This window comes from Petaurus breviceps, unplaced genomic scaffold, assembly GCF_028583685.1.
Source record: "Petaurus breviceps papuanus isolate PSGF00001 unplaced genomic scaffold, PetGlider_PUasm1.0 37, whole genome shotgun sequence".
Taxonomy (NCBI): domain Eukaryota; kingdom Metazoa; phylum Chordata; class Mammalia; order Diprotodontia; family Petauridae; genus Petaurus; species Petaurus breviceps.
Window position 1 is genome coordinate 50569727 of NW_027186296.1, and position 15727 is coordinate 50585453.

The 15727-nt window shown below is 38.0% G+C and overlaps 1 protein-coding gene across 2 annotated transcripts in view; it reads left to right on the plus strand.

Annotated features, from left to right (window-relative positions):
- Positions 1-15727, plus strand: part of ADAMTS17 (ADAM metallopeptidase with thrombospondin type 1 motif 17) — a 523726-nt gene that overhangs the window by 27842 nt on the left and 480157 nt on the right. For both annotated transcript variants that reach the window (XM_069098470.1, XM_069098471.1), the window contains one exon: positions 2078-2243. In XM_069098470.1, coding sequence (XP_068954571.1) covers positions 2078-2243 — 166 coding nt within the window. The remainder of the gene's footprint in view (positions 1-2077; positions 2244-15727) is intronic.

Sequence of the window (15727 nt, forward strand, 5' to 3'; positions counted from 1 at the left end):
CCCCCCCCCCCATAGACTGTCTAGGTAACTAGGTGGTTCAGTGCCACAGAGTCAGTAAGATCTGAGTTTAAATTTGGCCTCAGACACTCACTAGCCGTGTGACCATGAACAAATCACTTAATCTCTGTCTCAGTTTCCCCAAATGGATAATAATGGCACCTACTTCCCAGGATTGTCATGAGGATCAAATGAGATAAATTTGTAAAGCACTTGGTGTAGTGTCTGACACACAGTAGGTGCTTAATTAATGCTTGTTGCTCACAGTGATCCTGATTGTTTTACTTCATAGTCCTGAGCCCTTGTTCTCACCAGACTCACCACTGTTTGCACTCCACTTGTCCCTCCTCCTAGTTCTACTGTGGTCTCTCATACTACACTCTCTTCACACATCCTCTACCATCCTTTGTTTCTGATACACAATTTTGGACCTATTGCTAACACACACTTCTATTCACACCTCCTGTATCTTTTACACCATGCCACCCCTTTTCACAATTTTCCTTGACTTTGTCTCATATTTTTCTCCAAAATTTCTCCCCTCTTTCCTTATTTCAAGGAACATCTGGACCCTGAAATTCTTTCTACCAATGCAAATTGGCACTGGAGAAAGGAGGTCATGTGACTTGCTTGAGGTCATGTGACTAGTATGTGTCATAGGCAGGACATGAATTCAGGTCTTCAAGTCTTGCCACCAAGTTCTCTATCTATTACTTCATATTTGAATAAATAATAATTTGCATTGTCAATACATGTGAAAACATTTTCTAGGAAACCAAATATTAGGCTTAATAGTATTTTATTTCCCAGAAGTAAGGGAAATTTCAATACAATACATGGAAAAGAATAGTGTCAATTGAACATAAATTGAATATAGAGACTCGTGTGGCTTCATTGATATTATGCATCATTCTATAGTGTCATTTGTGACAAATAGAGTCTTTTAAAAATGTGATCATTGAGAAGTTCTAAAATTAGCTCCCTCTTCCCTTAGGTGCAAACACAATTCCACTATAGAGATCACAAAACAGTACCCTCTTGCCCCCATTTCTTCCAATTTCCCTGATGTGTATGAGTGAACAAATAAAAGTTGTATCTTCAAAGAAAAGGAAAGAAAAATCTAAGTTTCCTTGTAGGTCATACAGTGCCACTTTCAGACAGTTTTATTTGTGCAGTAAAATCTCTCAGTTGTTCTTGGCACAGGTTCTAATGAAATGTAAACCTTGAATCTCTGCTTAGAGGAGAAACACCAGTCTCACGCACTATCTTGATTAGCTGTAGCTTTTAGGTCTGAGGGTGGTAGGGCACTCTATTTGCTTTTTTTTTTTCCACAGAAAAGGTTGGTACGTTTCCATTTTAAATAACTTTAAAATGGGGTTAATATCATTTGGCTTGAATGGCTACCATTCCTGAAGAAATTAGCAATGTGGCTGAGGAATCTTTACTGATTCTTAAAATGGTGCCATTTTATCTGACTCAGCCCTGTGATTTAGTGATGGGGGGGGCATCAGGTTTGGGGTTGAGGGGAAAAGAGAATGGGTGTCTTGGAATAAATCTAAGACTGAACTGTGTTTTCTAGGTCAATCTATTCCAGAGGAATTCTGGGTAGTTAATTTAGAAAAAGAGTACTATTTAGCAGTGAAATTGCTGGCTATGAACAAGAGAAGGAAGGAGCAGGTGTAATCTATCTTGAAATGCTGTCAGTGATACCGAATTTTTTTTTTACCTTGCTTTGTTGGCAGTTTCACATAAGAGAAAACAAAGAGCCGTTACTCTCCTGAAGGGTGGGCAGAGATTGTCTTGGGCTTTTAGTTTTAACTGTAAAGGTGGGGGATGGGGAAGGAGAAGAAAGCGCAGGATTCAAGTTCCAGCCACCCACAGTTTTTTGTTTTCATTTTTGGTATTGTATGTTAATCATACTTGCAAACCAGCTTTTGAGGGCAAGGATAAGCTTGAGATTTCAAAGGAGAAGAAAACTCCAAGCATTTTAAAAAGTCGAATGAAGTTTATATGTTGATACTTGGGCTGCTACAGTGTGGCAATGATTATAATAAACATTCAAGTTTTTCCTTTTATACAGATTGGGTATATCCAGATTGGAAGAGAACAGATGCTAATCCAACCAGTAAATAATTCCCAGGGTTCCTTCAGTGGACGAGAACACTTGGTCAGGAGGAAAAGATCCTCAAACTCTGGTGATCCTGCTAAATCATGGATAACTGAGGAACTCTGCAAAGTTATAACAGGTGGGTTTGAGAATTGGCAAAATGGCTTAAGCAAATACTCTTTTTCTCCCCTTTCCTCAAGTAAACAAATCTTATGCATAAAACAAATTCTCTATTTCTTGGTATGTTTTGTGCACAAACTCCCCCCCCCCACACACACACTATACATACACTTCTAATGGCTATTCCTTTGCCTGTTGCACAGATAATTTTACATTAAATTGTGGGTAGAGGTTGTAACTGATAAGGACAAAGGACACAGTAATGATACTGACCCTTAGTCAAAGAGAAATCTGTTTCAGTAATGAAAATGGCCAGGTCCTGTCTGATTCTTCTTGGGAGTACATTCAGCTTCTTAAAGTGGTAGTTATAGGGGGCTGCTAGGTGGCACAGTGAATAGAGCACTGGCCCTGGAGTCAGGAGTACCTGAGTTCAAATTCAACTTTGGACACTTAACATTTACTAGCTGTGTGACCTTGGGCAAGTCACTTAACCTCAATTGCCCTGCCCTCCCCCCTCAAAAAAAAGGCAGGAAAAAAGTGTTAGCTATAAGCCTAAACTCCTCCTCTCTGGTGGTAAATTATATTTTCCCTTTCAATTCTCAATTCACTCATTTCTATTTTATCTAGTCAATATAGAAATCCTTTTGCAATTCACAGCTTGTTTTTAAACGTTTTGGTTTGGAGTCAGAGGACTTGGGTTCAAATCTTACCCCTGAATCTTACTACCTATTTGACCTTGAGTGTGTCATTTAACATCCCTGGGCCTTAGGTTCCTCAACTCTAAAATGAGGAGGTTGCTCTAGAATTTAGGGGTGGGGAACCTGCAGCCTTGAAGTCACATGTGACCCTCTAGGTCCTCAAATGAGGCCCTTTGACCGAATCCAAAATTCACAAATCCAAAATACAATATTTGTATTCAGTCAAAGGGCCACACTTAAGGACCTAGAGGGCCACATGTGACCTCTAGGCTGCAGGTTCCCCACCTCTGTTCTCTATGATCTCTTGGGTCTTGTATAACTTTAGAGTTATGATCCTTTTGTTTGTGTGATATATGGTTTTAGCATCACTGCCATTGACCAACATATGTCTTGTGTTCTATAATCCTACTTCATAATAAAGCAAAACACTTAGGCATTGTATCTGGCAACCTTCAGTTTTTCATAGCTTCTCACTTCCTTACAGAGTAGAAGGAAGTAAGTTTTTTCATTTCTTCTCTGGAACCTATATTGGTTATTGTGTTTAGTCTGATTTTGGCTACTTTTTAATGTTGTTTTCATTGTAATCATTTTAGTATTGTCGTCAATGTGTCAGTGTATGTGTTCTGCTGGTTCTGATTTATACTTTCTGTGTCAGTTCATAGAAATCTTCCATACTTTTCCTAATTCCTCCTTATTTCTTTTTATGGTACAATAATACTCCCTTAAAATTTGTCTTGTCGAAATGATGGGTATCCACTTTGTTATGGGTATCCACTTTGTTTTTTTTAAAGCAATTGGGGTTAAGTAACTTGCTCAAGGTTACAGAGCCAGTTATTATTTCTGGGTGTGGTGCTGAGTATATGAGCCTGGATTTGATCCAGGTCATCCTGACACTGGAGCTGGTGCTCTTACTCGCTGAGCCACCTGGCTGCCCCTAAGCAATCGGGGTTAAGTAACTTGCTCAAGGTTGCATGGCCAGGTGTTTCTGGGTGGGTGTTAAGTGTCTGAGCCCGGGATTTGATCTCCAGGTCTTCTCAACACTGGAGCCGGTGCTCTTACTCGCTGTGCTACCTGGCCGCCCCTGGGTATCCACTTTGTTTTCCACAACCTGTTTAGAAAATCCATATACATAATAAAACCCATGGTAACTGAGAGAAATCAGAAGAGAAGGTTGCCTCCATTGCCCCTACCCTATTCTTTTCCAGTTAATAAACTTATTATTAATGGTTTTTTGGATACAAAGTTCCTGACTATGGTGTTCAAGCCAGGGGAGTAATACTAATAAAGGGAATTTCAGATATGATGATAAGAAAGCTCATGACATATTGTAGGAATGTAATTTTGAGTAGAAACTGGTAATATTCCTTGACTCATAACATAAATCAGGAAGCTGATCATTGAGTACTTATGCTTGTGGACAAGCTCAAACCTTTGTTCTCCCTTTTTCTTTTCTCCTCATTTCTTCTGTATCCTTTAACCTACTTCTTTTTTTTTACCCCTTTTTCTCCTCTTTGTATAGGTATGAGTGAGGCATATTGACCACTACTAAATGTGACCTTTATGTTCCTAAAATACTGCCTAGCAATTTGGCGTGGTAATTTACTTAATCTGATTGGTAGATATGATTCAATCCCAAGTTTTGGCTAGAATTCTCAATTTCCCAAATATACTAGCACAGCACTCAATCCTAAAATACACCTGACAACAGTAGGTCTATCTTGATGGCTGCTGTTGGAATACTAGCAGAGGCTTTCCAGGGCCATTAACATAAGAATAAATAAAACAAATGCAGCTATTCTAAAATTATAGTAACCTTCCAAAACCATTAAAACAAACAAAAAATCCCTCTACTTTTTGCCCATTTGGAAAAAGAAAGTATTATAGTCTTTCTCCTCTTTCTTCCCTTTTTACATGTGCCTGTATCAGAATCACATGAGACATTGTTACCTTCTCAGGGGATGAGGGAGGGGAAAGAGGGAGAGAGAATTTAAAACTCAAAATATTTTAAAATGAATGTTAAATTTTTTATAGTAATTGGAAATTTTTAATGAAAGCAATAAAATATATTTTAAAAATCACATGAAAACTGAAACCAAGAGACCACATAGTTGGAGCTTTTAGATGAGGGAGCTGAGGATCACAGACATTGCTCAAGATAATGCTACTACTTATGGAGTAGAGCCAGAACCAGAACCCGGGTCTCCTGACTTGCAGGCAAATGCTAGTTCTATACCATGTTTCTTATTAAGAGAAATACTTTTTTATTAGACTGACATTTTCTGCAATATGTAAGAGTACATTATAACATCTTGTAACAAGGTGTCACCCTATAAATATCATCTGATGAAGATTGATATAGCTCCTGTTCACAAGAAAATTGACTATTTTGCAAATGGTGTGTCTTTGGTTGACCATCCAAGGTTTCTTTTATTTGCTTGCATTTGCCTAACATCACCCTTTAACCTGCTTTAGAAGTTTTCTTGCTCTATTCTGATATGATTCTTTTTGCTGTCAAGGAAAGTACTGTGTTTCTCTGCTTAGCCAATGACTCAGAGTACACTGATTATATGACTCAATTTTTGAATCCTTTTGCTATTTATAAATAAGACATGCTGTTCAACACAGCTGCTGCTTGCATAGACAGCTTTCTATCCAAGATGATATTTTTTAGCACAAGGTACAGCCAATTGTTTTTTTTTTTGCAACAATAATATTGCTTGGATAATGGATATCCCTTGAGCATTGAGAAGCTATGAATTATAAATGAAGAAAGAATGCCAGAGCAAATTAGAACTTTCCTGTTCTTTTTAGTTGGGGACTAGACAGCCATAACCTTATTAACAGTTTTGAAAAATGATTCTTAGGAGAATTCACTTACTCTGGTCACTTTTGTGTTCCTTGAAATTCAATATTTTTATGTGTTAACTACCTTTATAGACTACAGAGAAGCAAGGAGATCAAAAGGTTTTAAAAATTAATATATGTTCTGGGTGTGGTTCTGCATGTCTATAATCCCTGATTTTGAGGAGGCTGAGCCTGGCAGATCTCCTGAGTTCAGAAGTCCTAAAGTGCAGTGGACTAAGCCAATCAGGTATCTGTACTGTTTGGCAATCATAGAGTGAGGCCTTGGGAGTGAGGAATCACCAGATTGCCTAAGAAGGCGTAAACTGGATTAGATTGGAAAAAATGTCAGGCAAAGCTTCTGTGTTGACCAGAGAGGAATCAGGCTTGTGAGTAACTTGTATTTCTTGCTAGGGCGAAATAAGGACACCTGATCTGACAGAAAAAGAATAGGAAAAAAAGGAAAAGAAAAAAAAGAATAAGAGAAAAGAGACATATTTGGAAAGTTTAGATCTAGGAATAATTTTAAAGTCCCATTGCTTTCTTTGTACTGGAGAAGTCTCATCTAAAACAACCCTTTTCAAAGTAATCAGTGATCTCATAATTGCCAAACCATTAGCTATTTCTTTATCCTTGACCTTTTTGAACTCTCTGGAGCATTTGTCATTGTTGATGACTTTATCCTTCTGTATATTCTCTCCTCTTTAGGTTTCCATGATGCTCCTCTGTCCTTATTCTTCTGTTCTGTATGATCACTTGTTCTCAAAGTCCATCCAGGTCATGTCTACTACTCATGGGTCTGTTTTGTTTCCTCTTCCTCCCATACTGTCTTGCTTAGTGAGGCCATCAGTTTTCATGGGTTTAGTTATCACCTGTATGTAGATGATTTCTACATCTATATACCTTGCCTCAGTCTTCCATATGCAAATTCCTCTTGGCCATTTCAAACTGGATGTATCATATGCATCCCAAGCTCAACAGGTCCAAACAGAGCTTGTTATTTTTCCTTTCTTCAATCTCCTCTTTTCAAGTTTCTTATTACTGTTGAGGTGCCATTATCTTCCTGTTTACCCAGACTGGCACTTTTAATTCCCTCCTCAATATCCCATTCCTTCTTACTTCACACATCCAACCCATTGCCAAATCTTATAATTTTCAGTTTCACTACATCTCCAGTACATGTCTCCTCTTTACACATACAGCTGCCATCCTGCCTCAGACTCACGTCACCTCCACCTTGGACATTTGCAAGAACTTTCTAATGGGTCTCCTTGCCTCAAGTTCCTCTATACTCCAATCCATTTTAAATTGCAGTTGCCACAATGATTTTCCTAAACTTTAGGTCTCACTATATCACTCTGTTATTTAATAAGCTCCAAAGGCTCCCTGTTACCTCCAAGATTAAATATGAACTCATGGCATTTGAAGCCCTTCACAACCTGTAGCCTTCTTACCTTTTCAGTTATCTTACCATTGAAAAGCAACTAATGCTTTTCCATCCAGCTACACTGACCTACTTGGAGTTCCTCAAAAGAATCATTTAAAGATCTCCCTGTTTGCTCCCCATTCCCAAATGCTCATGCTCCTCATTTTGGCTTGTAATTTCCCTTGCATTTTTTTAAAAGACTCAGCTCAAATCCCATCTTCTGTAGGAAGCCTTTCCTAGAACCCACAGCTGCTCATGACTTTTCCCCTAAGATTACCTTTTATATACCCTAGATATATCTTGCATATACCTAGTTATTTATATGTTGTCTCCCATGTTAGAATGTGAACTACTTAAAAGGCAGAGTCTAATTTTGCCTTTCTTTGTATTCTAGCACTTAATACAGTGCCTGGTACATTAGAAGTACTTAATCAATGTTTGATAACAGAAAAAAATTCCCTCAAACATTACAAATTAATAATGGTATGTAATTGGGGTTTAACATTTATTGACCAAGAAGGTTCATGTCTACCAATAGTATGAAACAGAGAGAGTAGAACCTAATGGCTACATTCTGATCTATCTCATGCCTACTCCCCATCTCCCCAAAGGACTTATGTTATATACTAGGCTAGGATTTGTCAACTGTTCTTATGTTTGACAGTCAGAATATACATTGGGACCTGTGTAGAGACTTCTGTTCCTATCTTACCTGCATGGTGATGGTGTTTAAAACTAGTGGCTCCAAAACTTTCTCAGTCTTGGAAAAGATAAATTGTTCTTGTGTTTGCTTAGTTGTTCCTAAATCTATTTTATGGAAACTCTCCTTTTGATGTGATAAGAGCCCCTAAGGAGATTATTTGAATAAATATATAGGTTGAGAATAGAGCTACAATGTACAACATGGGGCAGAGTGTGGCAACAGGGATGCTAAGAGATATTCCATTTCTGGATTTCTCCTTTCATCTTTTCCCTTCTTCTTCTTCATTCCCACACCACAGGGGGAGGGGAGAATGGGTGCATCTTGGTTCCTTCTGAAGTCACACAAGTCTCAGTTATAATAATATTAGCCCTTTGTATGTATACACTCACATGTGAGTAGAAAATGTGGGTAAGAAAATATAAGACCTATCCTCATAGCTCAGCTAACTCATGGTCTAATTGATTCCATATCTGTTTTCTATGAGGTTTTGCACTTGGGGAATTTAAATATAGAGAAGAATCTATTGCAATTCCCAAAAGAGCCATTCTGTTTTTTAAATTAAATTTTATGTTTATTTTTAGTTTATGTCATTCATTTCCACAAGATTTTGAGTTACAAATTTTCTTCCTGTCTTTCTCCTACCCACTACCCCAAAACAGCTATCCCACTGTATACCCTCTCCCCTAATCTGATCTCTCCTATATCCTCTCCCATCCCCCCTCCAATTTTCCAGTAGGGCAAGATGGATCTCTATACCCCATTGCCTGTATATCTTATTTCCCAGTTGCATGTAACATTTTATATATATATACTTTTTAAACATTTGATTTTAAAACTTTGAATTCCAGATTCTTTCCCTTCCTCCCTCATCAACCACCCTTACTGGGAAGATAAGCAATCCCATATAGGTTGTATATGTATAGCTATGCAAAACATTTCCATAGTGGATATATTATGAAAGACTGACTATATTCCCCTCCATCCTACCCCCCACTTGTTCTATTCTCTCCTTTGACCCTATTACTTTTTAAATTTTTTTTTTTGCTGTTTGGAGGGGGAAGGAAGGGCAATTGGGATTAAGTGACTTGCACAAGGCCACACAGCTAGTAAGTGTTAAGTGTCTGAAGCCGGATATAAACTCAGGTCCTCCTGACTCCAGGGCTGGTGCTCTATTCACTGTGCCACCTAGCCACTACCAACCCTGTGCCTTTTCAAAAGTGTGTGTTTCTAACTTCCCTTCCCCCAACCTGCCCTCCCCTCCATCATCCCTTCTCTCATCCCCTTCCCCTCTACTCTCCTGTAGGGAGAGACATCCTATTTAGTGTGTATGTCATTCCCTCCCTAAGCCAAATTCAATGAGAGTAAGGTTGACCCATTCCCTTTTGCCTTCCTGTTCTTCCCCTCCATTGTAACAGTTTTCCCTTGCCTCTTCTATATGAGATAATTTACCCCAGTCTGTCTCTCCCCATCTCCTCTCATTATATTCCTCTCTCATCTCTCAATTTCACCTTTTAAGTATCATCCCTTCCTATTCAATTGGTCCTGTGCCCTCTGTCTATGTATACCTGTACACATATATACACATACTCACATATGTATTCATATGTTCATATATCCTCCTATATAGACATATATATGTACATTTATATTCCCTTCAACTATTCTCACACTGAGAAAAGTATCATAAGTCACAATTATTGTTTTTCCATGTAGGAATGTAAATAGTTCAACTTTGGTAAGTTCCTTATTATTTCTTTTCCCTGTTTACCTTCTCATGCTTCTTTTGCTTCTTGTATCTGAATGTCAGATTTTCTATTCAATTCTGATTTTTTCATAAAGAATTCTTGAAAGTCCTCCATTTCATTGAATGACCATATTTTCTCCTGAAATATGATACTCAGTTTTGCTGTGTCAGAGATTCTTGGTTTTAATCCCAGCTCCTTTGACCTCCAGAATATCACATTCCAATAGCTACGATCCCTCAGTGTACAAGCTGCCAGATCCTGAGTTATCCTGATTGTGTTCCCACAATGTTCAAATTGTTTCTTCTTGGCTGCTTATAATATTTTCTCCTTGATTTGGGAACTCTGGAACATGGCTGTGACATTCCTAGGAGTTTTCTTTTTGGGATCTTTTCCCCAAATTATCGGTGGATCCTTTCAACCTCTATTTTGCCATCTGGTTCTAAAACATCAGACAATTTTCCTTGAGAATTTCTTGAAGGATGATTTCTAGGTTCTTTTTTTGGTCATGGCTTTCCAGGTAGTCCAATAATTTTAAAATTATTTCTCCTGGATCTATTTTCCAGGTCAGTGGTTTTTCCAATGAGATATTTCATATTGCCTTCTATTTTTTATTTTGTTTGGATCTGTTTATTAGTATCTTGATTTCTCATAAAGTCACTAGCTTCCATTTGCTCCAATCTAATTCTGAAGGAATGATTCTCTTCAGTGAGCTTTTGAGATTCTTTTTCCATCTGGCCAATTTGGCTTTTTAAGGCATTCTTCTCCACATTGGCTTTTTGAGCCTCTTTTGCCATTTGAGTTAGTCTATTTTTTGAGGTGTTATTTTCTTCAGTCAGGTTGTTGACTTTCTTTTCATGATTTTCTTGCATCATTCTCATTTCTCTTCCCAATTTTTCCTCCACTTTTCTTACTTGTTTTTCAAAATCCTTCTTAAGCTCCTCTATGGCCTGTAATCAGTTCACATTTTTCTTGGAAGCTTTTGGTACAGAAGTTCTGACTTTGTTGTCTTCCTCCTATTCCATGCTTTGATCCTTTTTGTCCCTGAAATAGGAATCTAAAATCAGATTGCTGTGCTTGCGTTGCTTCCTTTGCTTGCTTATGTTGCCACTCAATTACTTCACTTTTGAGCTTTTTGCCACAATAGGACTCTGCTTCCAGAGAGTAGAGCTTTGTCCCAAATGGCTGGGGTTTTTGCAGCTGCTGGAGCTATTAGTTGGCTGCCCTCTCTGAAGCCTCCACCAGCTCTGGCACCTGGTCACACACCCCAGGACAGTGATCCATATCCAAGCAGGTTAAAGCAAGAGTGATTACCCCTCAGAATGGTCACTTGGTCCCCCTACAATCTGCAGGCCAGGAACTCTAACTTGATTGACATGCCTCAGCCTCTTCTTCCAGGGGCAGAGACCAGACTGCACTCCCAGAACCCCTGTTTCTAAAGTCCACACTGACCTCTCACTTTGTCTTTGGCATTTATGGGTTGATAATTCTGGAAACTGCCACAGTAGCTGGTGATTGACTCTCCTGAAGTCCTTCTAGCTGCAGCTGGTTGTGGCTGCCCTGGGGCTAAAACCGTGGGCTCACACAGTGCTGGGCTCTGCTCCCAGTGTGCTGGGATAGACCCTTCCTGTCTATCTGCTGGGCTGTCTTCAGCGGGAGATTTGTTTCTCTCTGTCACTTTGTGGGTTCTGTAGGTCTAAAGTTTGTTTAGAGTCATTTTTTACAGGTATTTGAGGTGGTCATGGGGGAGCACACGGAGTTTTCCTGCTTCTACCCAAAAGAGCCATTCTTAATGAAATGACCTGAAATTTATTAATCATAGCCTTTGTTTCTACAATTTCATAAGAAATGTGATTTTTGATTTAGTAGTATTAAAGACCTAGCATCCTGATTCTTCTAGGACACTGGAGGGAGTGAGAACCAGCAGCCTCAAGGCCACATGTGGCTCCCCCTCTAGGTCCTTAGGTGCAGCCGTCTGACCGAATCCAGGATCCTCACCTCTGTTCTAGGATATTTAGTGTCCTTACTTTATTTATGATTAGCATTATAGCACTTGGTATTAAAGTTATTCTTGTCTTCCTCAAATGGGATATAGCTGGGGATATGTTGGATAAATGGGTAATAGCTGGGGTTAACCAGACTAGATGGGATCTGGCAGTCTTTTGCAAACACTGATTCTAATTTCTTCCCAAGGAAATACATTTTATTTGTGCAGTAGAATATAGTCATATTTTACTCCAGCAGTCACATGGCTAAAAGCAGCTCTGGAAATATGGGTAGACTCAGTGAAGAGGGGCAGCTTTGCAGAGAAATTTTCCCTTCTGGACCTACAAGGTTGTGTTCTGTGAAGATGTATTTGTAGCAATCATCTCAGCTTAAACAGAAGACACAAGCTGACAGTCTTTCCAGTAATCTGCTTTATTTTCAGGAGCTTATAAATGGGATCATAAAATATCACTCCTGTTGGGAAGTTGGCAAAGGAGTATCATATTATGTTACTTATAGACTCCAGCCCATGCTCTTTTTTTGGTAAAAGCATAGGCTTTTGGGAAAAAATGACTATTTCCATACTGTGGAACACTTTTTATATTTTGAGATATTTGCCATGTTTTTTCCTGTTTTGCTTGGTCTTGATTTCAAAACTTCCCCCCTTTATTATTTTATTTTCATTTCTTTTAGATTAACTGAATTTTCTTTATTCATTTACCACTAACAGTATGACTTCAAGTAAATATAGAGTTTCTTGGAACTCCCTGTTTGTGGGTTCTACTAGCTATATGACCATGGGCAAAGTCATATAGCCTCAGTAAATTTCAGTTTTTCTCATTTGTATTATGGGGATAATAATGCTTGTATCACAGACCAGTAGGGTTATTGCCAAGTACAAATGAGAAAATCTTCATCAATGCTTTAAAAAAACATTACAAAATTTAATGTTGGTGGTCATTCATTGGTACTTGCTGCTATTGCTTGCTGCTGCTACTCCTAGGAAATAGAGATCCTAGGAGTTGGGGAAGTTAGAGAGTTGAGAGATCAGGGTGTTAGAAGGATCATCAGTGTAAATGTTGACATTTCCAAGAATAATAATAGCAAGGGAGTAAGAAGAGAGGAAGACTGTAAGCCAACTGGCCAAGTTGTTAAGGAAGTTGGGAGAATGTCTTGGAGGGACAGAGAGTGTGGTATGATTGAATGGCATGGACTTCAGAAAAGAGAAACTGTTGAGTGATGGTGGCAGAGCAAAGATCTGGAAATGTCCGTGAGAAGCCAGGATTATGCCATCACCTTCTCTTGGTCCTATGAGTCAAAATACATGAATGGCCAGCACTGGAAGGACTTCAAGAGATGATTACTTAAGGGATATCTAGGATTTATTCAGTGGAAGTAAGTAGTAGCAGTGTAAGAGGAAGAAATGAAGAAGTACTGGATTTTTGGGGGGGGGGGGAGGGAGGACAATAGAATGGAACTTCCAAAGGGCACAGTGGAAGGGGCAAAGGTAGATAGAATAGGGACTAGGGAGGGACCACATTATTTTATAGATGCATTGTAGTTATGAATAAGAATTATAGTACCCAGGTTGAACACCCTGCCTTATTCATAAGATTTGATTTGAGATGGCATTCTTTTTGATGTTTCTAAAAACAACCTTGAAATCATGAAGATTTAAGAAATATCATGGACTCTGAATGCATTTCCAAAAGGGGAATTCACAAAACGTTTTGAACCAATGTCTGCCATGTTAGAATAAGACAGAATCCCATAGTGGTTATGGTGATCAAATATTTGAATTACAAGTAAACACAGAATAAAACGTCCTTTTTAGTCTTTACCATGTAGCAAATGTGGATGCATTAAAAAGGGGAATTTAACAATTGCATATATAGATAACAAAATTAGACATACAAAGGCCTTGTCATAGAGGCCTTGTCTACAGTATTGATGCTTTGAAAGTTTGTCTACACAATCACTGATGAATTGCTGCATGTTAATCTCTCCTCCTGTGATATGAGTCCCAAGTTTTATCAGCCTGTGTTTTCCTGAATTTGTAGCTCTTATTCCAGCTGCATTTTGATAATTTAACTTTTAAGGAATTCATACCCCAAAAAGAATGCTGCAAAAATGATGAAAAAGTTTTTATTTTTTATTACATGGGGAAGGGAGTAAACTACAGAGGACCTAAAATTTTTTTACTTCTATTTTTGGACCTGCCATTGTCATTAAAGGAGGCGTGAATTCTTATTGTTCATGATTACTCATTCTTTCCTTGATTAGCAAACTTTGGTTCTAACATAGACTTCCAATGGAACTTCTAACTGAGTTCCATATTTAGCAGTCCTTGATATTTCTGAGTCATTGTGAAGTTATGAATGCTTGGTAAAACCTAATTCTTTAAAGAGAAATGAACTCTTATTTAGGTCATGCTCTTTTATTCTTTCCTCAAGTGGAAATTAACTGGTCTCAAATTGAAGTTGCTATAAAATAATAATAATGATGATAATAACCAATATTTCTAAAGCTTTTGCTTTACAGATGCTATTTAATTTGATACTTGCAAGAAATCTATGAAATAAGTGCTGCAAATGTTTTTATCTCCATTTTACTTATGAGGAAACTGAGACTGAGACATTAAGTGACTTGCCCAGGGTCACATAGCTAACGAGTTGTTTTGAGGTGGAATTTGGGCACGAGTTTCCCTGATTCCAAGTACAATACTCTACTTATGCCACACTGCTCTGAAAATAGAAGCAAGTCATTCACCATATCATCATATTATCACAGAGGGCAACTCCATGCCTTTTGCCAAACATTCTTCCATACCATCGTCAGAAATGGGTAAAACGATATTCTGAAGTCCTTGCTAGGTTAGTTTTGGAGATGTTAACTGTGAGCTTCTTGGAGTGAATTGGGAAAACAAAAATATGGGTGATTTTCTTATCTCATGAAATTCTGAGAAGCTAGGATAGGTGACCTAAAAATCTCAGCCCTGTTTTAGTTAAATTCACGACATTCATACCCATTTAAACCCAGATTCCCCTTGAATTATTGTGCTTGACTAAGAAACACTGGTTTCTATTTGTAGTCCCTCTCCTTACCTTTTTAATTATGGCTTTCTAGTTTTAGTAGTCTAAAACTGCACTGTGAAATACCATGAATAGCTTCACGACCATTGTACAAGGTAAGAACTTTTTGAATTTGAGCAGTCTGATATATTCATGTGCAGTCATGCAAAACATTTCCGTATTAGCCATGTTGCAAAAGAAAATGCAGACCCCCCCCCACACCCAAGAATAATGAAGTTTAGTTAAAAAAAAGTGTGCTTAAATCTGCATTCAGACTCCACCAGTTATTTCTTGGGAGGTAGGATAGCATTTTTCATCATAAATCCTTCAGAATCATTTTATATCATTGTGCTGCTGAGAATAGTTAAGTAATTCACAGTTGATCATTCTTACAATATTGCTGTTATTGTGTACAGTGTTCTCTTGGTTCTGCTCATTTCACTTTTTATCAGTTCATGTAAGCGTTCCCTAGTTTTTTTTGAAAGCATCCTGCTTATAATTTCTTTTTGGCACAATAGAACATATGGCACAACTTATTCAGTCAGTTCACAATTTATGGACATTCCTTTAATTTATAATAATTTGCCATCACAAAAATAGCCCTTTGGATATAGTTTTGAGTTGCTCTCCAGAATGGCTGGATCAGTTAACAAATCCACCAACAATCCATTAGTTGTCCCTATTTTTCCCTGTCCTCTTCAACATTTGTCATTTTTCTTCCTGTTATATTAGCCAATCTGATAGGTGTGAGGTGATACATCAGAATTGTTCTAATTTACATTTTATGTGACTAGCTTTGATTTCTTCTTCTGAATACTGCCTGTTCATGTCCTTTGATCATTTATTAATTGGCGAATGATTCATATTCTTATAAATTCAACTCAGTTCTCTATATATTTGAGAAATGAGGTCCTTATCAGAGAAACTTGCTATAAAACTTCCCCACAGTTTCCTGCTTTCCCTCTAATCTTTGTTGCATTGATTCTGTTTGTGCAAAATCTTTTTAATTTGATGTAATAAAAATTATCCATTTTAC